At 43.5% G+C, this 26,093-nt stretch overlaps 1 protein-coding gene across 1 annotated transcript in view; it reads left to right on the forward strand.

The window, feature by feature from the left end:
* Positions 1-25,752, forward strand: part of FKBP9 (FKBP prolyl isomerase 9) — a 43,418-nt gene extending 17,666 nt beyond the window's left edge. Inside the window, exons 6-10 of the mRNA XM_004418845.3 lie at positions 5,859-6,004; positions 13,655-13,841; positions 20,025-20,170; positions 21,557-21,720; positions 24,408-25,752. Of these exons, the coding sequence (XP_004418902.1) occupies positions 5,859-6,004; positions 13,655-13,841; positions 20,025-20,170; positions 21,557-21,720; positions 24,408-24,584 (820 nt within the window). The 3' untranslated portion in view covers positions 24,585-25,752. The remainder of the gene's footprint in view (positions 1-5,858; positions 6,005-13,654; positions 13,842-20,024; positions 20,171-21,556; positions 21,721-24,407) is intronic.
* The last annotated feature ends 341 nt before the right edge of the window (positions 25,753-26,093 follow it).

A 26,093-nucleotide genomic window follows, 5' to 3' on the forward strand; every position in this document is an offset into this window, starting at 1 on the left:
GCTGTTTTGGAGTCAGTATTTTCATCTCCAATACAGTTTTCTATTTTATGATACTGAATTCTTTCAGAGGCTGTTATAACAGTCTCCTTGGGGCCTGTGGGAGATGAGTCTGCAGGAAAAGAGGAGAGGCTCACCCTAGACTCCCACCGTCTCCCTATACTGTGCTTGGCTATCCAAGAATAAACCAAACTGTGGTGTCCAAGAGGAAGTGGACAGAAGGGAGGTCCAGGCATTAGGATAAGAGAACAGACTTGGTGCCAGGAGACCTGGGTTCCATTCCCTGTGTGTGGTGCCCTAGCAGTGTGACTTTGGACAGCACTTAACTTCTGGAACTTCAGTTTTTCCCCTGTTATTTAGCACCTTTCTCAAAGAGATGGTTAGATTAAAGAGAGAAGGTAGGTGAAAGCGCTTTGCAAGCTTTAAAGGCTTGCCTATTGCTGGGACTGGTTGGATGCCGTTACTTCCTTCCTGATGCTGCAGAGGCTAATTACTGAGCCTCTGTTGTTATTCAAAGTTCTGTTTTGTTTATCAGGCATAGCCTACAGTTGTGCAGATGGCTCGGAGCCGCAGCAGGCTAGCAGGCATTTGGTATGTCTTACTTGTTCAAGTGAGCATGTGTGGTTGGGAAACTACTCCTTTAGCTTCCTGTAGCGCAGACAAGTAGTGACAGCAATCTACTTGTCTCTCTGAGGTAATAGACTTCTGGCTTATTTAGTCATCCAGAAACATTACAGAAGAATTTTTATATGGTATTATTTTATTTGCATAATTCACTCTTCCTACTCCTAGGATCTCTTCTTTTAAATTTTTCATTTGATTTTTTTGGAAAAAGTAATAGTCAATGTGGTTTAGAATTAAAACGTTAAGATACGTTACCACTCATTTCTGCCTGCCTCACATCCCCCTCTCCCCTAGCCCCTTAGAGTTAACAACTTTTATTAATAAGTTTCTTTTTTATTCTTCCAGTGTGTGGATTTTTTTTCTAATGCAGATATAAGCAAATACAAATATCTTACTTTCTCCCCTTTATAGTATATAGCATATAGAATATGCTTTATTTCACCTTGGTATTTTTCCATATTAATGCATAGAGAGAAATCGTTTATTTTTTATGTCTATATACTGTTTCGTTGGGTGAATATACCAAATTTATTTAACCACTCCCCTATTGATTTTTTAATTGTTTTTCTATTACAAAAAAAAATCAGAGTGTGTGTGTGTGTATGTGTTATTATTTGTTACATATGAGCTTGTTTCTGTCCTTTAGTCCCTGGAATTATATTTCTAACTGAAAGACCATTTTTCTAGTGTACACCAGATTTCTTTCCATATTAATGGAACCACAATTTTCTTAGGTTTTAAACAGCTTTCCAGTTGAGAACACTGGGATCTAGCCCATCCTAACAGCTGCATAATATTCCATTGTATAGATTTGCCTTAATTTAGGTAATCAATCCCTATTGTTTTCTATCTTTTGACATTCTAAGGAGGGCTGCAGTAGTTGTTTTTGTAATCTTAAAGTATAAGATTAATTATTTCCTTGGGATAAATTTCTAGAAGAATCTCTGGGTCAAAGGTTATGTGTATTTTTACAGCTTTTGATATATACTACCAAGTTGTCTTCAAGGCAGGTTTTGCTCCCCATCACTGTCTAAGAGTGCCCCATTCCCTGTAAACTCAGTAACATGGAGAATCATTTTAAAATAATCTTTGCCAATTTTTTGGAGAAAAATAGAAGCTTATAGTTTCTTTTTTCTTTCTTTTTTTTTTTTCTGCTGAGGAAGATTAGCTGAGCTAACATCTGTGCCAGTGTTCCTCTAGTTTATGTGTGGGTCACCACCACAGCATGGCTGACAAGTGGTGTAGGTCCGTGCTTGGGATCCAAACCCGCGAACTTGGGCTGTGGAAGCAGAACGCACTGAACTGAACTACTATGCCGTGGGGCTGGCCCCAAACTCTATAGTTTTAATCTGAATTGCTTTGATTGCTATTGAGGTTGAAATTCTTTCAAATATTTATTGACTGTTTGGCTATCTTTTTTTGTGATTTACCTGTTCCTCTCTTTTTGCCTCTTTTTATTTTTTTTATTTAAGCAATTGTTTTTTTGGAGGAAGATTGGCCCAGAGCTAACATCTGTTGCCAGTCTTCCTCCTGTTTTCTCCCCAAAGCCCCACTAGATAGTTGTATGTCATAGTTGTAAATCCTTCTAGTGGCTCTCTGTGGGACGCCGGTTCAGCATGGCTTGATGAGCAGTGTGTAGGTCCGCGCCCAGCATCTGAACCAGTGAACCCCGGGCTGCGGAAGCAGAGCGTGTGAACTTAACCGCTACGCTGCTGGGCTGGCCCCCTTTTCCCTGTTTTTATGTTGAGGATATTGGTATTTGTCCTTTTCTTATTGATTTGAGGATCTCTAAACATTAAAGATATTAACCCATTTATGTTTGTATATTGTTGAAAGCATATTCTCTGTTTATTTGCATTTTTATTTTGGTTATTGTGATTTTGGACCTATTTAAATGTAAACTTTTTATGTTGTTAAATATATTCAACTTCTCTTTTATTATGGTTTCCTTTATTTATTTATTTATTTATTTTTTGGTGAGGAAGATTGGCCCTGAGCTAACATCTGTGCCAGTCTTCCTCTGTTTTGTATATGGGACACCACCACATCACAGCTTGGTGTGCGGTGTGTAGGTCCGTGCCCGAGATCCGAACCTGCAAACCCCGGGCTGCTGAAGCAGAGCGCTCAAACTTAACCACTACACCACTGGGCTGACCCAAGTTTCCTTTATTCTTATTGTATTCTCTTATGTATTCTTATGTATTCTCTCTTTGGGGACTTACTGAAAAGTCTATCCCCACCCCTAGAGTATATAAATATTTGCCTGTATTTTCCTCAAGCCCTTTTAATGCTTTTATTTTTTTATCCTTTAAAATATTCTTAGGGCCAGCCCTGTGGCCTAGTGGTTAAGCTCGGCACTCCCTGCTTTGGCAGCCCGGGTTTGGTTCCCAGGTGTGGACCTACACCACTCATCGGTGGCCGTGTTGTGGAGGCAACCCACATACAAAATAGAGGAAAATTGGCACAGACATTAGCTCAGAGAAAATCTTCCTCAGCAAAAAAAAAAAAAAAAAAGTTCTTTATTAGAATTTTTATTTTAAAAAGTATTATGTTCTTATTGTATAAGCAAAACAATGCAAAGATGTATAATAAAAGGTAATAATTTCCCATTGACCCCTTCCATTCTCCCCACCCTGAGGTAAATATGAATAATCTTCCACAGTCTTTCTCCATGCTCATAAATGATTTCATGTTTAAATCTTCAGTCTGTCTCGAATTTATTGTGATATTCAGTGTGACAGTAAGGATGTAACTTTATTTTTTTCCAGATGGTTAGCTAGTTTTTCCAACACTCTTTATTGACTAACTTCCCCTGACTCACCTAAATTGTGACTTTTATTATGTACCAAATTCTTGTATATACTTTTGGGTCTTTGTCTAGAGTTTTTATCCTTTTCCATTAATCTAGCTATTCCTGGGCCAGTTATCACACCTTTAACTACTGTTGCTTCTTAGTTTGTATGGTGGAGAGCATTCTTTTTCTTTTTTAAACGTCATTTTTTTCTACTAAGTGATACGTTGACATGGTTCAAAATCCTAAAAGTATGAAAGAGTTTTCAGTGAAAAATTCCCCTCCTATCCCTGTCCCTCAATCACCCAGTTCTCTTTCTAGGAACTAATGTTATTAATTTCATAGGTCATCCATACATATACAATGAAGTACATATTCATATTCTTCCATTTCAATCTTTTATAAGAATGAGAGCTTGCTATATCCTGTACCTTCAAAACAGTATTTTTTTTGTGTGTGTGTGAGGAGATCAGCCCTATGCTAACATCTGCAAATCCTCCCCTTTTTTTTTTTTTTTTTTAGCTGAGGAAGACTGGCCCTAGGCTAACATCCATGCCCATCTTCCTCCACTTTATATGGGACGCCACCACAGCATGGCTTGACAAGTGGTGCGTCGGTGCGCACCCGGGATCCAAACTGGCAAACCCCGGGACACCGCAGCGGAGCGCGTGCACTTAACCGCCTGCGCCACCAGGCCGGTCCCCCAAAACAGTATTTTTAATTATTTCTTTTTCCAAATGAATTTTAGAGTCCTTCCCTTCCCCCATACACACCACTTGGATTTTGATTGGAATTGTTTTAAAATTCATAAATTAGTTTAGGGAAGCGTTGACAGCTTTCCAATTCTCAGCTTTCCCATTGGGGAACAAGATAGTTTTCCATTTATTTAAGTCTTCTTTTAAGTTATTCAAAGTCCTCTGTACTTCAAGCCCATCCTGCTCCTCCAGTCTCTCCTGAGGCTCTTTCTGTCTTCTCGGCCTTGGTCCTTGCTGCTACCCCAGTGCTCTTCCCCTGTGCAGATCCCTGCATCCCTCAGTCACTGTCACTCCCAACCCCGTGGAACCTTTGCTGACTGTTCTACCTGGTGGCTCTTCCCTCCTCTGAGGTACCTGCCATCTCTCCCGCTGCTTGGTGTCCCTTTTCAAGGAACTCCATCTCACAGGTGTCCTCTTTTGCCCAGAATGCCTAGCAATGGGCTTCACTCTGCTGATGATTGCCAAGTACTTGCCAGAGAGGTAGTTACCTGGGGACGATGAGAGGCTGTTCATGGCTAGAGGATGCTAGAGAGCCCTGCCTCTCCTTCTTTGCTGCTGTGTTCCCATGCTGGCCCTCCTGGCCCGTATGAAGGGCTGAGGTCTGGAGCTGCTCAGTGGGGGGCTGCTCTCCTCAGTGTGTGTGGGGTTACCTCTCCATAGCCTCCTCGGGGGGATTATGCAGATAATCTGTTTCCTGAGTGAGAAGAATCATCTGTTATTATCATTTCTTCATGCCCCTTGGCTTTCTGGTCTCTGAGGGGTGTTGAGAAGGAAGAGCCCCTCAAGCTCTGACTTTTCATCTCCCTGGCCCCACTTGGCTGGCCATCTTTAAGGCAGTCATCCTTTGGCTGTGTTCCATGAGGTAATGGCGGACTGACTAGCTCTTTCAGGACACATTTGTACCAGGTGGAGGTAGGTAATGGGTGCAGATCACTGTGGTTCAGACTTTGGTAGTAGACGTGGCACTTAAAGTTTTATTATTTTATTCTGGAATCATCAGGCTTTGGGGAATTGATTCCTGTTCTCACTAAACTTGTAGTAATCGGACTGAATTGGCAATATATACAGAGGCTGGATCTCTCCACTGAGCGGAATGCTTGGGCCTCCTGCCACTGGCACTTGGGAAATCCAAGTGCTCACCAGAAGGCAGCTTGGTGAGCAGGGATTACAGTAGGGAGAGTTCATCCAGGCTCTGTTGGAGACTGCAGAGTTAAATTGCTCCCAGTGCATATGCTACTTTCCCGGCAATCCGAATAATTATGTCCCACATATACAGATATTCTCCTTTTTACATAATGGAGACATTGTTCTTGAGACTCCGTCTTAGTTTCTAATAAGGGCCACCCTTGATGCTTTTTTCATTAACTTGACGTGGTTACCCAGCGTACAGTCCAGTTTACGTTAGCTACATTTCTTTGTGGTTGGGCCTCATCACCCACGTCCCAGTCATAACCTGACCAAACCAGAGGGTTGGAGGGCTTGTTTCTGCAGGTGGCTGCTCGCACACTGTGTGTGGGTTCCTGTTTGCCATTTCAGGGCAGCATGTTTCCAGGCTGTGTCCTCAGATTCTAAAGTTCCCCCTATTCCCGGGTCTGGAGGCCTCTGCGTTCCTCTTGCCTCGTGCTACCCATTAATGTACACAGCTGCTGTGGGGTCCCTTGTGAGGAACCTCTTTCTTTTCTTCTTTCTAGCTACTCGCGGAACCGCACCTTTGACACATACATTGGGCAGGGCTACGTGATTGCTGGGATGGATGAAGGTTTACTTGGTGTTTGCATCGGAGAGAAGCGGAGGATTGTGGTGCCCCCTCACCTGGCGTATGGAGAAGAAGGAAGAGGTGAGCGCTGGCTGCCTTCCTGAGGTTAAACTCAGCAGCACCAACTGGTTGCTTCCAGGCTGGTTCCAAGCAACCCGGGCTTCTTGAGAGCCAAAATGTTGAAGCTGAAGTCCAGCTTCAGACTTGAATGCCCAAAAAGTTTTAGTCTCTAGAGATGCTCTGTTTTTCTCCCTTGTCCCTCCTGCCCATTTTCTTTTTCCTGTGAAAAATTTTAAACCTATGCCAAAGTCGAAAGAACTGTGCAGTGAACTCCTCTCAGATTTACCAATTGTGTTGTTTTTTTTGTGTGTGTGTGAGGAAGATCAGCCCTGAGCTAACATCCATGCCAATCCTCCTCTTTTTGCTGAGGAAGACTGGCCGTGAGCTAACATCCATGCTGATCTTCCTCCATTTTATGTGGGACGCAGCCTCAGCATGGCCTGACAAGCGGTGTGTCGGTGCGCGCCTGGGATCTGAACCCGGGCCGCCAGCAGTGGAGCGCGCGCACTTAACCGCTAAGCCATGGGGCAGGCCAGATTTACCAGTTGTTAACGTCTTCTTTATTTTCTCTCTCTCTCTCTCATTACGTTTTTGTTGTAGTTGTTGAGCCGTTTGAAAGTAAATTGCAAAACCACCCTTTTTGGTTTTTGTTTTTTAACAACTTTATTGAGGTATAATTTATATACCATAAAATTCACTCATTTTAAGGATATAATTTTTTTTTTTAAATAATTTTATTTATTTTTTTTTCCCCCAAAGCCCCAGTAGATAGTTATATGTCATAGTTGCACATCCTTCTAGTTGCTGTATGTGGGATGCGGCCTCAGCATGGCGGGACAAGCAGTGCGTCAGTGCGTGCCGGGGATCCGAACCCGGGCCGCCAGCAGCAGAGCGCGCACACTTAACCGCTAAGCCACAGGGCCGGCCCTTAAGTATATAATTTAATGACTTTTAGTAAATGTAGTGAGTTGTGCAGCCGTCACCCTAATCCAGTTTTAGAACATTTTTGTCACCCTAATAGCAAACTCTCTTTTAAAAATTACACAAATAGGGCCGGCCCGGTGGCGCAAGCGGTTGAGTGCGCGCACTCTGCTGCGGTGGCCTGGGGTTTGCTGGTTCGGATCCCCGGCGCGCACTGATGTACCGCTGGTCGAGCCATGCTGTGGCGGCGTCCCATATAAAGTGGAGGAAGATGGGCACAGATGTTAGCCCAGGGCCAGTCTTCCTCAGCAAAAAGAGGGGGATTGGCAGATGTTAGCTCAGGGCTGGTCTTCCTCACAAAAAAAATAAAAATAAAAATAAAAAAATAAAAATTACACAAATAATACATGTTGACTTTAGAAAAAGAAAATACAGATAAACAGAGAAAACAAAAATCTTCTATAATGCCACCACCCAGGAATAAACATTTTAATAGGATAGGCAGAATAGCAACCCCAAAAGATGTCCATGACATGTTCCCAGAACCTGTGAGTATGTTACCTTACATGGTAAAAAGGATTTTGCAAATGTGATTAAGGTAAGGATCTTGAGATGGGGAGATTGTCCTGGATCATGCGGAAGACCTTGATGTATTTACAAGAGTGTTTGTAAGAGGGAAGTGGGAGGTCAGAGAAAGGAGAAAATGCTAAGCTGCTAACTTAGAAGATGGGTGAAGGGGCCACAAGTCGAGGAATGAGAGTGGCCTCAAGAAGCTGGAAAAGGCAAGGACCCAGATTCTCCCCTAAAGTCTCCCAAAGGAGCACATCCCTGCCAATACCTTGAGTTCAGACTTCTGACTTCCAGAGGTAGGAGAATAAATTTGCATTGTTTTAAGCCACCAAGTTTGTGGTAATTTGTTATAGCAGCGATGGGAAACATACAAGCATGGAGTGAGTATCCTTCTATACTTCTGAGTATATGTGAATCTTGTAGGTGAGAGGAAATACATAGCCACCTACACTAATAAATACTGACAAAAAGGGGGTCATCTATACATACATATTACTTTGTCATTTCTCTCTTCACCTAATTTGTTGTGAGCAACTTTCTATGCCAACAGGTATTTTTTAATGGTTGTATAGTATTCCAAACCATATTTTCTTTCTTATGTTTTTTCTCATATACCATTTTTTGCTAACTTGCTTAGGAATAGTTGATGTAGTGTTTATTTTTCTTTTGTATTCTTTTTTGCTGATGGGATTCTGACTGGCCTGACTGGCTGTACCCATTCATTTTGTTATTCCTCTTCTGACTGCTACTGCTGAATCATAAGGATATTCAGAATTTTCCCAGGAGGGTTTGTCCAGAGGATCTAAGAAACATCAGGTGGTTGGAAACTGGAGCTGACTTAACTTTCTGATTTATAAAGCCACAACAGGTCACAGCTTGAGACACATTCAGCAGGCTCGCTCCATGACCTGTTTCTCCAGTGTCTTGTCGCTCTGTTGTTTTGTATCACATAAATTTCCACTTCTAGTCAAATACATACAGAAATAGCCAAATACTTTCTGAGTACTCATATTTCATTATGTCCTCAGGACTAATCCTTCCTTTCTCTAAAAAGAATGTATTGATGGAAAACATTTGTTTAAATTGTTTCTCTCCTTTTGGCTTTCTATCAAGTATGAGACAGAGCTCTGCAAAGAATTATATGAGGCTCTGGGAAGCATCCAAAGTCTCATAAATTTTCTGGGCATGAGGCTGCTTCATCCTGAATCACATGTTGTCGTGGGGGGAGGGGCGCCCTGATGTGTAACACCCAGGTGCTCCTGGGTGGGGTCTGCCTCTGTCCTCTTTTGGTTAGCACCTTTGGCCTCTTTGTGAGATTTGCATAGGACCTAATGCTAGTCCCTAAGGGACTGACCTGAGAAGAGTGTCAGGACATAGAGGAGGTTTGTGGCTTCCTGGCCCCATACCATGGGGCCAGGCATATAATAAGCATCCAGTAAATATTTGTGGAAGGAATGACACACTGGGCTCTCCATGGGGTTCTCAGGCTCCATCCGCATTTCATTTTGTTGCAGCCATTTTTCCCTGCAGGGTTGTTGGAGAGGAGGGGTGGACCTTCTGGAAAGGCTCGACCTTTCTGCTGTCTGCTTTGTTCCCCAGTGTCAGCCCTGAAATTAGGATGCTTGGATATGTTTGTAACCCTGAAGAGGAGAATGGATTCTGCCCAAGGGGTTGCAGAAGCATCACTTTCTCAATGGTTTTCTGTTCCCCAACTTCCAAATTACCTTTTAAGCACTCTTTTAGGAAAGAGGAAAGTGAGGAAAACAACTAATATTTCACGCTCTGTGTGTCAAGGACTTCTTGCGTGTGAGCTTGTTCAACCCTGGAACAATTCTTAGTTGAGACAATGAGGCCCAGAGAGGCCCCAGAGCTCTTGGAGGAAGCCCACAGCCAGCAGAGCTGCAGCATTTCCTTCAGGCCAAGCTGGCTGGCTGCCTTTATTTTTTGTCATCTGTGTCTCTTCTCAAGGAGGCATTGTAGTGAAGAAAATTGAATGACAGCTTCTACTTCTGTTAAGGGTTTATTCAGGTAGGAGGCTGGTGTTGGGGTCATAGTGAAATGTTGGATTATTTTCACCTATTGGCTGGTCAGCATTTGTTCCTACACTGTAGATTTTTTGTGGAAGGCAGAGCAAGATAGAGGGAGTGGGGTAGGAGGGCTGCTGGCTCCCTGGGGCAGGTGGGATCTTATGGCTCGAGGTCTGGTCTTTGTTTTTTGCAGGCCCAGAAACTCCATCTGCCTGTCCATCACAGATTTATTGAGTGCCTTCAGGACCAGGCATTGCTTTAGGTGTTGGGGACTCAGCTGAGAAAAAGACGAACAAAACTCCCAGCCCACAGAGAGCTTACGTTCTTGTGGATGCCTCAGTAGGTGTGCGTTTGTGGCTTCATCACCTGGTAGACTGACTCATGCTAACTTCCTAGAAGCTGACACGCAACCCGGATGTTCAATAGATACTTGACTGGGTGTCATCAGCCTCTCCCCTGATCAGAATACTTGGGCCTGGGATCCTCAGGGACTGAGAAGCTGAGTTAGTTATTAGGAAAGTACTGGAGAGGCTGACATCAGAGCCCAGGGGTGGTGGGTGGTCCAGGGGCGTGTTCCTTTTTGCCCTGATAAAGGCCTGCACCGAATGTGCCTTGGAGGGGAAATTAAATTTGCATTGAGCAAATGCCAGCAGATCCTTGTCAGAGGTGTCCCTTTCTGGGCTCCCTCCATGCTTCTTCAGAGAGGTTAATGGAGCTGTCATGCTGCAGCTTTCTTCTCCACCAATCCCCCCACACTGTAACTCCAGCCTGCACCTTGATCCTCCTCGCAGAGATGGGGCTTCCCAAGTCTCCTCAGCTGGTCACTTGTAGACCATTTAGCATTGTTTTCCTTAAACTTGGCTGCCTGTTAGAAACCCCTGGAAAACTTTAAAAAATACAATGCCTGGTCCCACTCTAGTCCAGCAGTTCTGAAATGTTGATGTGTATCACAGATGAGAATCACTTGGAGAACTTTAAAATCATGGAACCCCGACATGCCGAGTGGCTAAGGGCCTGGCCCTTTGTATTTTTACCAAGTTCTCTAGGGCATTCTGATACTGCCTAAGTCTGAGACTTCTGCTCTGTGAGAGCTGTATCTGAATCTCAGAGTAGGACCAGGCATTGACATTATTTTTAATGCTGCCAGGTGATTTTTTTTTAGATGATTATATGATTTTTTAAATTTTATTCTGTGAATGTGGTTTATTACATTAGTTGATGTATTTTTTAAATTGTGGTATAATATACATATTTACCATTTTAACCAGTTTTGAGTGTACAATTCAGTGTCACTAAATATATTCACAATGTTGTATAACCATCCCCACTGTCTGTACCCAAAACTTTATTTTTATCTTTTTATTGAAATATATTTGACATATGAAATTGTATAGGTTCAAGGTGTACAACATGTTGATTTGACACACATATGTTGCAATATAATTGCCATTGTAGCATTAGCTAGCCTCTATCGTGTCACGTAATTATCATTTCTTTTTTGTGGTGGAAATAATTCAGATCTAGTCTCTTGACACATTTGATGTTTATAATACAATATTGTTACCTCTAATCACTGTACTGTGCATTAGATCTCCAGGACTTACTTATCTAGTAGTTGCAAGTTTCTACCCTTAAACAACGAATTCCTTCACCCCTCAGGCCCTGGTAACTACCATTTTACTCTCTGTTTTTACGGGTTTGGCTTTTTTTAGCTTCCATATGTAAGTGGTATCATACAGTATTTGTCTTTGTCTGACTTACCTCACTTAGCATAAAGTCCTCAAGGTCCATCCGTGTTTTCTCACCAAAACTTTTTCATCATCCCCAGCATAAACTCCTTACCCGTTAAACAACAACTCCCCATTCCCCCCTCACCACAGCCCCTAGTAACCACCATTGTACTTGCTATATCTACGAATTTGCCTATTCTAGGTATCAGTGGAATCATGCAATATTTGTCCTTCTCTGTATGGCTTATTAAGCATAATGTTTTCAAGGTCCATCCATGTTTTAGCATATATCAGAATTTCATTCCATTTTATGGCTGAATAATTTTCCATTGTATGTATATACTACATTTTGTTTATCAGTTCATGTGTCAATGGACATTTGTGTTATTCCCACCTTTGGCTCTTGTGAATAAGGCTGCTGTGAACATTGGTGTACAAATATCTATTTGATTCTGTATCTTTTGGATATATACCTAGGAGAGATGTTTTTTAATTTTTTAGCAAGATATAATTCACATAACATAAAATGCACTATTTTAAAGTGTACAATTTGCTAGGTTTTAGTATATTCACAAGGTTGTGCAACCATTACCACTATTTAATTCCAGAACATTTCATCATTCCAAAAAGAAACCCTATACCCATTAAGCAGTCATTTCTCTCTCTCTCTCTCTCTCTCCCCCTCCCCCTCTCCCTCTCTCTCCCCCTCTCTCCCTCTCCCTCCCTCTCTCCCTCTCTCCCTCTTTTCCTCCCTCTCTCTGTCTCCCCCCCTACTAATCTATTTTCCGTCTCTGTGGATTTGCCTCTTCTGGACATGATCAGTGGAATCATACAGAATGATTTTATGTCTGGCTTCGTTCACTTAGCATAATGTTTTCAAGGTTCATTCCCAGTTGATTTTAATGGGTAACCAAGGTTGAGAAACCACTGTTCTGGCTGCACAGACACTCATCCCTGTTAGTGTGTACTGGTGGCCCACATAGAGCTGCCCTTAGCCCTGGTTCTGAAACCTTCTTGAGCAACCTTCTATGTCAGTCTGCAATACCTGCTTCCTACGGGAAAGCTCCTGTACTCTGTTACCACTCACATTAGCAACTCCCCTCACTAGTGAATATCAGGCACCTGAGTTCTGCTATAAAAGCACAGACTTCTCTAATTACTACCTTAGCAACTTTGTGCAAGCCCCGAAATCTGTGCCTCAGTTTACTCATCTCTAGATTGTGAATATGGGATTATAATGAGAATTAAATAAATTAATATGTATAAGGCACTTAGAATAGTGCTTGGTACTTAATAAGCACCCATTAAGAGTGTGTGTGCATGTGTGGCTGTGTGGCTGTGTGTGTGTGAGAGAACAACCAAGAAACAGACATAGAAAAGTACATGGCAGGGGCGTGGGCAGGGAGGGGCTGTTGGTGTTCACATATCTCTATTTGAATTTTGTCTGTAGCTGTGTTGTTTCTTGAACAAGTTATATCATATCTGAGTTGGTTTCTTATCTGTAAAATGCCAGTGAAAGTATTAATACATCCTTGATTCTAAGTAACACCAGTTACAAAATTTTTACATTTAAAGTTTTCTGAAATGATCTGGGGGTGCGTTTAACAACTGACGCATATGTTTAAGGTGTCTGCCGCCCCCCAAGCCCCCTGAGAAGCTGTCAGTAAATTCATGGAGCATCTGCCAATCCTGGATTTATGGAAATACTTACCCCACAAGGTGGCTGCAGGGATTTGATGACAGCATGTATGTGAAAAATACTTTTGCAAACTGTAAAACATTATTCAGATGTGAGGTGATGTTTTCAAAAGTGGAGATAATGGAAAAGAAAAGTAAATTAGTAATTTTGTGTAGAACAAGTAGGATGTGTTATAAAAGCACTTTGTGAACTGTTAGGTGTACTGTATCGTGAGAGGTGTATATGGGCCTGTGTTTGTCTAGGTGTTTTTCCTATGATGTTACTGTTTGTGTTTCTCTTGTGCAGTGATAGGGCGCTGGAGTGATTTTCATCTAAGGTGATTTTCTCGTCTTACCTCTTAACCTCTGGTAGGAGCAGGGTGAGCCTTAATTTGGCTGAGCTTTAGTTTCCTTATCTGTGGTGAACTTAGCCATAAATCTTTCAGACTCAGCGATTCCGTGGGGCATAGCTCACATCTTGAATTTGGGTAGTCCAAACTGTGCTCCTAACTGGCTGCATGACCCTGGACAAATCTGTGCCTCAGTTTCCCCGTACATAAAATGAGGGTTTGGGTACTTCTGATGGCCCTTGCAGCTTCATTCTCCCGGTATTCCCTAGGATTTCCTATCTGGGTCCTGTGTTGGTCAGTGGGGGTCACTGTGAGGACGTACCTGGTAACGTTGGAGAGGCACGTGTGCTGCTACTGGGAGGGATCGCTCATTTGTTTCCTGTGTCTGTGCTTTAGGGAATATCCCTGGCTCGGCTGTGCTGGTGTTTGACATCCACGTGATCGACTTCCACAACCCTTCAGACTCCATCAGCATCACCTCCCACTACAAGCCCCCTGACTGCTCAGTGCTGAGCAAGAAGGGGGATTACCTCAAGTATCACTACAACGCCTCGCTTCTGGATGGCACCCTGCTGGATTCCACGTAAGGGCAGCTGGGGATGGTGGGGGAGTGAGCCTGGCGGCTAACAGTCGTGTGTTCCCACGGTTCTCCTTTCCATCAGATACTGGTTGAGAGCTTTTATCTCCGTGCCTTCCCCACTGCATAGGTCAAGGCTATGTCATACTCAGGTGCATTCTTCTAAGAGTTCCCTGTGAATAGTCTCACCCTGCTCCTATGAAATTGTCTTTCTGAAAAACAGATCTCATTTTATAACTGCTGTCTTTAAAAATTAACCCATAGATAAAGTTCAGATTCCAGAGTCTGGCACATCAGGCTCTCTCATCAGCTCTGTTCTGCCTCACCAATCTCATCTTCTGCTGGGGCCCATCTTCTGCCTTCCAGGTCTGCCATGTGCAGTGGTGCAGGATGTGCACTGCTCACTCTTCCTTCTGGCCAACTTCTGCCCTGGCTTAAATGTCCTCCCTTTTCTCAAAATATTTCCTTAATTCCTAGGGAGGATCAACTGCTCCCACTTCTGTAGTCTCAAAATGTTTTATGTATTACCTGCCTTTTAGTGATTTAGTTTTGTTTCTATCTCTGTTGCTGGTATGAATACCTTAGGGACACCCAACATGTTTATTCATGTTTTTATTCCTTACACCTAGGCCAAAGCATAGCACAAAGGGAGCATTTTATAAATGTTAATTGATTGAGATGAATCTGAAAACATATCAAAAGGAACCAACAATATAAACTAGTATCATGCCGGTAAAAGGAGCTTTGCTTCTTTTTTTTTTTTTTTTTTTGGTGAGGAAGATCAGCCCTGAGCTAACATCCATGCTAATCCTCCTCTTTTTGCTGAGGAAGACCGGCTCTGAGCTGACATCTATTGCCAATCCTCCTCCCTTTTTTTTTTTTTTTTTCACCCCGAAGCCCCAGTAGATAGTTGTATGTCATAGTTGCACATCCTTCTAGTTGCTGTGTGTGGGATGTGGCCTCAGCATGGCCGGAGAAGCGGTGCGTCGGTGCATGCCCAGGAACTGAACCCGGCCCGCCAGTAGCAGAGCGCGCACACTTAACTGCTAAGCCACGGGGCCGGCCCAGGAGCTTTGCTTCTTATGTGTCTGAATCCTCAGATGTATCTGTAAGTTAATACTACCTTCTCTTCTTTGAGAAAGAAACATTTTCAGCTTTTCTTTACATCTGCATGTAAGTACATCCTTTTTTTGTATTGAGCCTGACTTGGATTCATAAGTTTGGTCTTGGGGAGAAAGGGGGGCTTCATATAAATAAGTATGTGCTGCTGCATTTATTTTAAATGGAGAGGGCCTTCTCTCCCTCCCACCCGTCCCTCTGCCTTCTAGCTTGAGGTGACAGAGTGTGTGACTGGGGAGAGCTGGACATGGAGAGAGAGCCCTAGGGACATACTCTCCAGAGCATTCGCTGTGGTGCTATGAGACCCTGTATACTAATGCATTTAACATATTCCATCAAATTTAAAATGTGTTGATTGTTAGAAGCATCATTTTATGTATCTCTAAGAAAGTAAAAATGCTGCCAAAAAATAATGACATGCTACCAATTGTAAAATGTATCCCAATTACACGTGTTAAAATGTGAACAAATACGCATTATAGAATCAATGAAATATATCCTAGCTTCTGGGGCTCAGATTTACAGGGACCTGGCTTACAACAAACCTCCCTGTGTTGATATTAGAAGCCCACGGAGGGCAGCAGGGAAGAAGCATGGCTTGTAGTTGTTTGGTGGATCAAGTGAGTTTATGTGTGTGAAAACGGTCCACAGGTTTAGAACAGGCTATGAGCTCAATGGCTTGCTGTCATTGCTCTTGCTCATGTTCATACTCTTGTCTGGTGCTCTTAGCGCTGTGGAAAGGGGAAGTGAGGGTGGGAAATGGACAAAGGAATTCCTTCTCAATGGGTTCAGGATATGCTTCTCATGTAGGGTGGAGAGAATCAGTCTTCCTGCCTTCTGATGTGTTTCGTGAATTCACAGTATTCTTAGAGAACATCCGGGAGCCACGTGATGCTCCTTCCTCTTGTCGGAGACCTCATTCTGTACCATGAGAGTCATTTGTGTTATGTGGAAATCTACACAGAAGAGCAGTGTCTGGCTGTCTCTGCTGGTGTCTTCTGGATGTAAGCTTCAGAATAATGGGATAATGAGTAGTGTGGCGGGCATCTGCCTACCTGTGTGTGGAAGAGGAGCCCCTTCTGGAAGGTGGGACCTGGTCCCATGCCAAGCCCCATGTGAGCTCAATAAAAAATGAGGCAGGTGCTGCTGTGAGCGCTTGTTCATCAGGGCTGAGAGGATAGAGAGGAACATGGGCAGAGAGCCAGAGAGGGCGGCCTGCAGGCAGGAAGCAGGAAGCCTGCGGTGAATGGGAAGCTGGGAATGCCCAGAAGGAATGTGGAGAATGTCTGAGAGAAAAACTGGCAAAAAAATAAAAATAAAAGGATAACTTGAGGAGAAAGAAGTAGTGGGGTTTTCAGAGATGACACATGAAAACAAATGGTTTGCTTGGAGGATTTTCTTGATGTATGTTTAAACTGCCCTCAGAGGAAGAGTAAACATTCATTATTTGATAACTAAATGAGTTCTTGAATATTCTGTAAGACTTTGAAACCGAGTAGTCCCATGGGAGGTCCGCATGGTCCCTGGAGAAAGGCAGTGGGAGGGCCCCTCTGTGTTGCTGACAAAGGAGGGATTATGTGTGGGGCAGGGCAGAGGACACTCCCTCCCACAGGCCTTCAGCCCAGACATCCTGCCCAGAGTTGGCTTTGTTTTGGTTTCGTCCCAGGTAGGGCAAATGCAATCCTGTTTTGCTTTGCTAGCCCCAGACAACCAGCCTGGCCCTGGGAACCAGCTTGAGGAGGGAAGGAGGTGGCGGCCCTGCACTCAGGGGAGACTGGGAAGCCTGAGAAGGGGATGTGACCCACAGGGGCTGTCCTTTCCATGTTGTCACCACCTGATGGTGGGCAGCAAGGGGCTCCAGGATATTGGGGAGGCTTTTCTTCCTTGGCATTGAGGAACATTCCCATTGTTTGCCTTTAGGAAGTGGTAGGAATGCCATAGATTTGGAAATAGATTTATTTTCAGTAGTGACTGAGATGATAGATTTATTTTCAGTAGTGACTGAGATGATAGAGCCAACTCTTATTTATCTGGATTCCCTGGGGACCATGGACATCAAGGATAATTAAAACTTGGAATCTCTTGGGCCGGCTCCGTGGCTTAGCGGTTAAGTGCGCGCGCTCTGATGCTGGCGGCCCGGGTTCGGATCCCGGGCGCGCCCCAAGGCACCACTTCTCCGTCCAGCGCGAGGCCGAGTCCCACGTACAGCAACTAGAAGGATGTGAACCTATGACATACAACTATCTGCTGGGGCTTTGGGGGGAAAAAAATGAATAAATAAAATCTTAAAAAAAAAAAAAAAAAAAACTTGGAATCTCAAAGACCCCGAATAGCCAAAGCAATCTTGAGAAAGAAGAACAAAGCTGGAGGTATCATGCTCCCTCATTTCAAACTATACTACAAAGCTGTAGTAATCAAAACAGTTTGGTATTGGCATAAAAACAGACACATTAGATGAATGGAACACAATAGAGCCGAGATATAAACCCAAGCATATATGGTCAATTAATTTACAACAAAGGAGGCAAGAATATACAATGGAGAAAGGATAGTCTCTTCAATAAATGGTGTTGGGAAACTGGATAGCCACATGCAAAAGAATGAAACTGGACCACTGTCTTATACCATATACAAAAATTAATTCAAAATGGATTTAAGACTTGAATGTAAGACCTGAAACCGTAAAACTAGAAGAAAACATAGGCCGTAAGCTCCTTGAAATCGGCTTTAGCAATGATTTTTTGGATCTGACTCCAAAGGCAAGGGAAACAAAAGCAAAAATAAACAAATGGGACTACATCAAACCATAAAGCTTCTGCAGAGCAAAAGAAATGATCAACAAAACGAAAAGACAACCTCCTGAGTGGGAGAAGATATTTTCAAATCATATATCTGATAAGAGGTTAATATCCAAAATGTATAAGAACTCATACAACTCAACAAAAAACAAACAATCATTTAAAAATGGACAGAGGATCTGAATGGACATTTTTCCAAAGAAGACATCCAAATGGCCAACAGACTCATGAAAAGATGCTCGACATCACTAATCATCAGGGAAATGCAAATCAAAACCACAATGAGATATCACCTCACATCTGTCAGAATGGCTATTATTATCAAAAAGACAAGAAATAACAAGTGTTGGCAAAGATGTGGAGGAAAGGGAACACTCATGCACTGTTGGTGGGAATGTAAATTGGTACAGCCATTATGGAAAACAGTATGGAGGTTCCTCAAAAAATCAGAAATAGAACTACCATATGATCCAGCAATTCCACTGCTGGATATCTATCCAAAGAAAACGAAAACACTAATTTGAAAAGATATATGCACCCCTATGTTCATTGCAGCATTATTTACAATAATCAAGATATGGAAATAACCTAAATGTCCATCAATAGATGAATACACACACACACACACACACACACACACACACACACACACAATTACAATTGAATACTACTCAACCATAAAAAAAGAGTGAAATCGTGCCATTTGCAACAAGATGGTTGGACCTTGAAGGTTTTGTGCTAGGTGAAATAAGTCAGACAGAGAAAGACAAATACCTCATGATGTCACTTATATGTGGAATCTAAAAAACAAAATAGGGCCGGCCCTGTGGCTTAGCGGTTAAGTGTGCGCGCTCGCGCTGGCGGCCCGGGTTCAGATCGCGGGCGTGCACCAACGCACTGCTTCACCGGCCATGCTGAGGCCACATCCCACATATAGCAACTAGAAGGATGTGCAGCTATGACATACAACTATCTACTGGGGCTTTGGGGGGGGGGGGGAAATAAATAAATAAAACAAAAACAAAAAAAGAAATCTTTGTTTTAAAAATAAATAAAAAATAAATAAATAAAAAACAAAATAAACAAAGAACAAAACCCAGACTCATAGATACAGAGAACAGATTGGTGGTTGCCAGAGGGAAGGGGAGTAGGGGTGGGGGGGGGTGGCGAAATGGGTGAAGGGGATTAAGTGCAAACTTTCAGTTATAAAATAAATGTCATGGGGATGTAATGTACAGCACAGAGAATACAGTCAATAATATTGTATTAATTGTGTTTGGTGACAGATGGTAACTGGACTTTTTGTGGTGATCATTTTGCAGTGTATACAAATGTTGAATCACTATGTTGTACACCTGAAACTAGTATCTCAGTTATACTTCAATTTAAAAAAAAGCCTAATTAAAACCATGGCCCAAGTTAAACTCGCAGTTATTTTTCTGGAGTCATAGACTGTTACAGACACCAGCACTTTACATGCTCAAGGCTATCCATTTATTGGGCTCTTTATACTTGCTCTGCACTGTGCCAAGCATAATATAGTATTTGCTATTTAGGGCATCCCTGTGCAATAGCTATTATTATCTCCATTTTATGGATGAGGAAACTGAGAGATTACATTTCACAGGGTCGAATTAAGTGGCAGAACCAGAATTCAGACTCAGGTCTTGCTGAATCTAAAACCCAGAGTTTTAAATTTTAACTACATTGTATATTTTAAAAATTCTCATGAAAATTCCTGACTAGAACATTGACTAAAACTTAGAGAAAAATGGCAAGAGCAGCACAAAGAACTTTTTTCCCCTAAATCATTGGCGAGTAGGTGGCCGCCGTTGTCCCATCACCCCTGAGCGCTTCAGTGTGCAGTTCCTACAAACAGACATTCTCCAACATAACCTAATACATACATTAAAATCAGGAAGTTAACGATACGTTACTACCTTTTAATCCTCAGACCGCACTTAAGTTTTGCCAAATGTCCCTGTAAGGCCTTTTATAGCCAAAGGATCCCATTCCAATATGTTCTAACACTCTGGAACAGTTCCTCAGTCTTCACTTGGTTTTCACCTTGACACATTTGAAGATTTCAGGCTGGTTATTTTGCAAAATGTCCCTCAGTGTGGGTTTGTCTGATGTTTCCTCCTGGTTGGATAGCGGTTCTGTTATCTTCGGCAGTGATGTGATATGCCAGAGAAGTGATGTATTCTTCTCATGAGAACACTCTCAAGTACCAACGGGTTGATTACCTAACCAGAGACTCTTCTGTTTTCAGGTGGAATTTAGGCAAAACGTATAATATCGTTTTGGGATCTGGACAAGTTGTATTGGGAATGGATATGGGTCTGAGAGAGATGTGCGTTGGAGAGAAACGGACGGTGATCATTCCACCCCACCTGGGCTATGGGGAGGCTGGTGTGGGTGAGTAAACGACGGTATTAAAGGGTGTTTGGGGCACATTCACCATCTGAATTGTGTACCTTTTGGGGTGCCATATTTAAAACCACAATATGCTTCCATTTGAAACCCAAAGAATCCGTGGTTTTAATTTTTTTAATTATTTAACACTTTTGTTTAAAGACCCCTGTGAATACCGTGTTAATGCCACGTTTATGCCCCACGCCCTTTTGAGAAAGCAGAGGTTTCCATAAAATAAACCTTGGATCTTCAAAGTGTGAGAAACGTCCCTAAAGGAGCTTTCCAGGCAATTTCTCTAGGCCAAGTGCTTCCTTCTGGAATGTTTCCTGGGATGTTGGAATGCTGCAGACCCTTGCTTTTCACTTCTCCTGACCCTGTAAGGTATCCAAGGAGGTTTCCTTTTGGAAGAGATTAGTGTCAAGTTCTGGAAATACTGGCTTTACCTCGCCCTCACAGCTGTTACATGGTTTACTTCATGATTTCAGCCAGAATGAGTCCTCCACATGGGGAATTTGGGAACCCTTTCTTTTTCAGGTTTTTTAATGCTCCTGCTATCTGGAGATGGAGGAGATGGGAAGTGCTAACTTGGAAAAGCGATAGGCACTCCGGATTGATTTTCTCTTTTTCAGTTTTTAAATAATTGTAAAAATACTCTCTGCTACTCCCACCAATCCAAGAAGAAACACTTTAAAAAATATGTTATGCATCCTATAAGGCCATGCTCCTGTGATATATAATAAATAATTATATATAATCTACATAATATGTAATAATTTTAATACATATTACATTTATATAATTATTCCCATATTTATATAACTTCTTTTGGGCCCATACTATATATACTGTTCTCAAATTTGTGTTTACAGTCATATCTTAGATCATGATTTTTAAGGCATACTGTATTATTATTAAAATTAGATTTATTCAAAAGTTCTACCACTGTAGTCTTTACTAGTGGCTTTCAAACTTTTTTTTACCATGGTAGACAGTAAGAAATAGATTTTATCTCCCAATCTATATTACACATAAACATACTATTTATACATATATACATACACATTTAGTTTTATATATTAAATTGAAACTCAAGTTTCATAAAATAATACCTATCCTTTCTATGTGCAGTATACACTGATCTATTTTATTCTATTCCTTAATTTAAAAAAAAAATGCTGGTAACCACCCTCTAAACTGATTTCATGACTCACTGATGGTCACTATCTACAGTTTGGAAAAACCACTTGCCAATACTGGCTTTCTTCCTTTCGCAAGAAACGCCTGCCCCATCCTTGAGGCAGCTGGAACCCGGGCTGGGGGAGGGAGCTTGAGACGGGCGTGCCCGCTGCCCTTGGCGCTAACACCGCCTCGTCTCTGTCGGTGAGGCAGATGGAGAAGTGCCCGGCAGTGCCGTGTTGGTGTTTGACATTGAGCTGCTGGAGCTCCTGGCGGGCCTGCCTGAGGGGTACATGTTCATATGGAACGGCGAGGTGTCAGCCAACCTCTTCGAAGAAATCGACAAGGATGGCAACGGAGAAGTCCTCCTGGAAGAGGTAACTGACGGTGGAAGGAAAGTGGGATGGAAGGAGCTCAGGGAGTCTTATTGGGCCAGAGGACCCGTTCTGACTTTGCAGCCTTCCCAGAATGAGGAGGGCAGCTGTGCTTTTTTCTTGTGATGGTGATAACCTATACACTCATGGACCAAGCCCTCTACACACACAGAGTCCTCTGTCCTGTCACAACCGTGGCGAAGTCCAGCTCTCCGCCTATTCCACCTCTGCTTATTCAGGGACATCGCTCCCGCCTTCTCCCCTTTCTCTCTCGCATCATCAGCATTTCTCCAGCTACTGGATTGTCCGCATTAACATAAAAACATGCTATTATTTTCCCTTTTCTTGATGTATCTTTCCATTTCTTTTATTTCTTTGCTCCCTTTACAGCAAAAACTTGAAAACAATTGTCTGTCCTCCCTGCCTCCACTTCCTCTCCTCCCATTCTCTTTTAAACGCCCTCCTGTCGGGTTTGTATCCTTCCACATCGCTGAACCTGGTCTTGCCAAGGTGACCAGTGCCTTTTGTGTTGCTGAATCCAACAGTCAGTTCTCGCTCTCTTAATTCAACACAGCTGACTCTCTTGCAGGACGCGGTCTTTCCCCGGCTTTCAGAACACCACACTTTCTTGTTCCTTCTACCGCACGGGTACTCCTTTTCAGGCGTCTTCTCTCTGATCTTTCATGTTGGAGTGCCCTAGGCTAAGTCTTGAACTTGTTCTCTTCTCCACCTTTACATCAGTCCCTTGGTGGTCTGATCCAGTCCCGTGGCTTTACCATCCATATCCTGATGACCTCCAGATTTGTACTCTGGTCTGGTCTCTCTCCACTTCACACTCATATATCCACCTGCCTCCTTGACATCTTCATTTCTGGAACCCCTGATATCCTCCCCCCACACCAAACTTGCTTCACCCACAGCCCTCCCGATCCCATTCGATGGCAACTCTAGCCTTCCGGTTACTCAGGGGAGAGCACTCAGTGATCTTTGACTGCTCTCCTTCTCTCATAGGCCGTAATAAATCCATCAGGAAATCATTCTAGCTGTCTTGAGAATACATCCAGAACCTGACCACTTCTCACCCCCTCCACTCTACAGCTTAGTCCAGTGCCCACCATCTCTCGCTGGGGCCTCTGTCATGGTCTTCCTGCTTTCACCCTTGCCCCTCACAGCAGCCAGAGTGATCCTTCCAAAACATAAGTCAGATTATGGCCTGCTTCGTCTCAGAACCCTGCAAAGGCCCTCCTATTTCCTAGAGTTTTTATAGTGGCCCATAAAGGCCCTTCAAAGGCCCACCACAACCTGCTTGCTGTAACCTCCTCCCCAACGACTCTCCCCTTGCTGTTCTGTGAACACACCAGGCGTGCGTCCACCCCGGGCCTTTGTACCAGTTGTTCTCTGCTCAGAAGACACTTCCCGGGCCTGGCCCAGTGGTGCAGTGGTTAAGTTCACACGTGCACTTCGGCAGCCCAGGTTCACAGGTTTGAATCCCAGGCATGGACCGATGCACCACTCATCAAGCCATGCTTTGGCGGTGTCCAACATACAAAATAGAGGAGGATGGACACGGATGTTAGCTCAGAGCCAATCTTCCTCAGCAAAAAAAAAGAGGAAGATTGGCAGCAGATGTTATCTCAGGGCCAAGCTTCCTGAAAGAAAGAAAAAGACACTTCCCCTAGATAACTGTTTGGCCCAGTTCCTCACTTCCTTCAGGCCTTTGCACAAGTCTCACTTTGTCACTGGGGCTTTACGCTGACCACCGGATTGATACTTCAGCCCGCTCCCCCACCTGTACTCTTTTTTTTTTTTTTTTTGGTGAGGAAGATCAGCCCTGAGCTAACATCCATGCCAATCCTCTTTTTGCTGAGGAGGACCGGCTCTGAGCTAACATCTATTGCCAATCCTCCTCCTTTTTTTTTTCTCCCCCAAAGCCCCAGTAGATAGTTGTATGTCATAGTTGCACATCCTTCTAGTTGCTGTATGTGGGACGTGGCCTCAGCATGGCCAGACAAGTGGTGTGTCGGTGCGCGCCTGGGATCGGAACCCGGGCTGCCAGTAGCTGAGTGCACGCACTTACCTGCTAAGCCACGGGGCCGGCCCGCCCCACCTGTACTCTTGATCTTCCTTACTTGGCTCTACTTTTTCATTTTTTTTTTTCTGGAGCATTTTACTTTCTAACAATATGTACTTTACTTATTTTTTTACATTCATTTCTATTTGTGTGTCTTTCTCACTAGAATATGCTAGAGTTACTAGGGTAGCATGTTTTGTTTGTTTATTGATGTATCTCTAGGGTCTAGGATGGTGCTCAGCACACGGTGGATAGTAAGTTTTTATTGTATGAGTGAATGAAGGCATGCAGGCAGGCAGCAGTGTTCTCAGAAGCTAGGGTGGTTAGGAGTCAGCCTTTGGTGGGGAACAAAGTGTTGACTTGGGAAGAGAGGATAGCTCCAATGGCTGCTGTGTATTGCTGCCTGGAACCAAAGGGCTCCTGGAGTCACTTAGCCAGGGGTTTTTAACCTGCATCTGGAGAAAAAGACCTAGATCATGTAGCTCCTAAGATTTGGTCTGTTTTGATAGCTCAGACTCAAATTCCAGCCCCATCACCCTTGGACTGCTCTGTTTCAGGCCCTGGGCCTGCCTTCTCAGCTTCTGTATCTCATGGTCTGTCCTGTCCCCTTTCTTTCCAGTTCTCAGAGTACATTCATGCCCAGGTGGCATCTGGCAAAGGGAAACTCGCTCCTGGTTTTGATGCTGAGATGATTGTGAAGAATATGTTCACCAACCAGGACCGGAATGGAGATGGGAAAGTCACGGCTGAGGAATTTAAACTCAAAGACCAGGAAGCCAAACATGATGAACTCTAACCCTTACATGAGCCAGTTGTGTGACAACAAGCCCCCTGTCGTGGCAGAATGTGCATTGAGGGCGTGAGGGTCTCTTAGAAGGTGAAACCTTCTGGGGCATACGTCAGGGGTGAGTCGATACACATGGTGAGAATTTTAGGCTGAATGGCAGTGATATTAAAGAAAATTGGTGCGAGGCACCTTAGCATGGGCTGTGTAGAGTATTGAAAAGGCTGCACTGCCCACGTTTGTTTTGTGAGCCTTCTGAGTAGTTTTGTTATAAAAGGAAAATAGTGTCATACAGAAGTTATAACCATCTTGGAATGAACAGAAGAAAAAATGTCCAGGATGTCTACATAAAGAAGATTAAATTCTTTTAAAAACTGCTAGCGTTTTAAAAGTGTTCTCCAGGTGGGCAGAAAACACAAAGGGCGTGCCCCAGCAAGGATTTCCAGAAAGCCCCAGAACACTTTTCTCAGTGGCCTGTACAGGCTCTAGTGATGCCCAGCCTCCACATTCCCCTACACTCACACAGACACACACACACACGTACACACACGCACACACGTGTGCTTTTCTGTTAATCACACTCCACCCCCTTGTGGTCCTCTGATTGGCTGGATAACTTGGAGGTTAAAAAGAAAACCAGTGGACCAAACAAGATGCATCTTGGCCCGTGAATAGAGAATTTGATTCTGCGTTTGCCATGCAAGATTACCTGCTTCACTGTTTCTCATTCCCATCACTCTATCCTGTAGCGCATACTTTTCCCGTCCTGAATCCTTTGATCAGATAAGATACGTACAGGGCTGGTGGCTAAGCCGAGCTCCAGAGCATTTCACTGGCCGAGATGGAAGTGTCATCCCAACAGATGAGCATAAACAAAGTGACATCTTTCTGCCACTCATTCATGTCCTGGAGAGGGAGGTGCCCTGAATGCCGGGGCCTCTCTCTGCGTGGGAAACCAAGGACACTGTACCTGCTGGTCTGTCCCTACCTTATGCAGTAACCACCTTGCTGCTTTATGTCCCTTGTTCCCAAGTGGTGGTGGCACTCACTCTGAAGTAATGATTTTCCTTTTGAAACTGCTTTATTTTACTAATTTAAACTATTTTGTACTGATGTAGCCCTGAGATAGTTCATGAAAATGCCATGCACTCATTCAGTGGAATAAATGTTGGAAAACTGACTTTTTCGTGTAAAATATTGAATTACATCATCTGGTTTCGTGGTTTTATTTGAAGGCTGAGAGGATCCCATGAGAATACACCAAGCAGTCAGAATCCCCTTGATAAAAACTCAGTGGGACTGCATTGCGTTGAATTGGAAGGAGAGCGCCGTACAGCATATGGGGGTGTATCAGTCAGGGTGCTGGCAGGAAACACCTCATGTGGGACTTCTGAAGAGAAGCTAATGAAAGGGCTGGTTACAGAGGTGTGGGTGGGGCTCAGAGACCCAGTAAGGATGTCGAGATACCCAGGACAGCTGTTGGCCAGCAACAGTAGGAGGCTGTTCCACCCCTGGGCCTGA

This window comes from Ceratotherium simum, chromosome 1 (assembly GCF_057802395.1).
Source record: "Ceratotherium simum simum isolate JZ-2026a chromosome 1, ASM5780239v1, whole genome shotgun sequence".
NCBI classification, from domain to species: domain Eukaryota; kingdom Metazoa; phylum Chordata; class Mammalia; order Perissodactyla; family Rhinocerotidae; genus Ceratotherium; species Ceratotherium simum.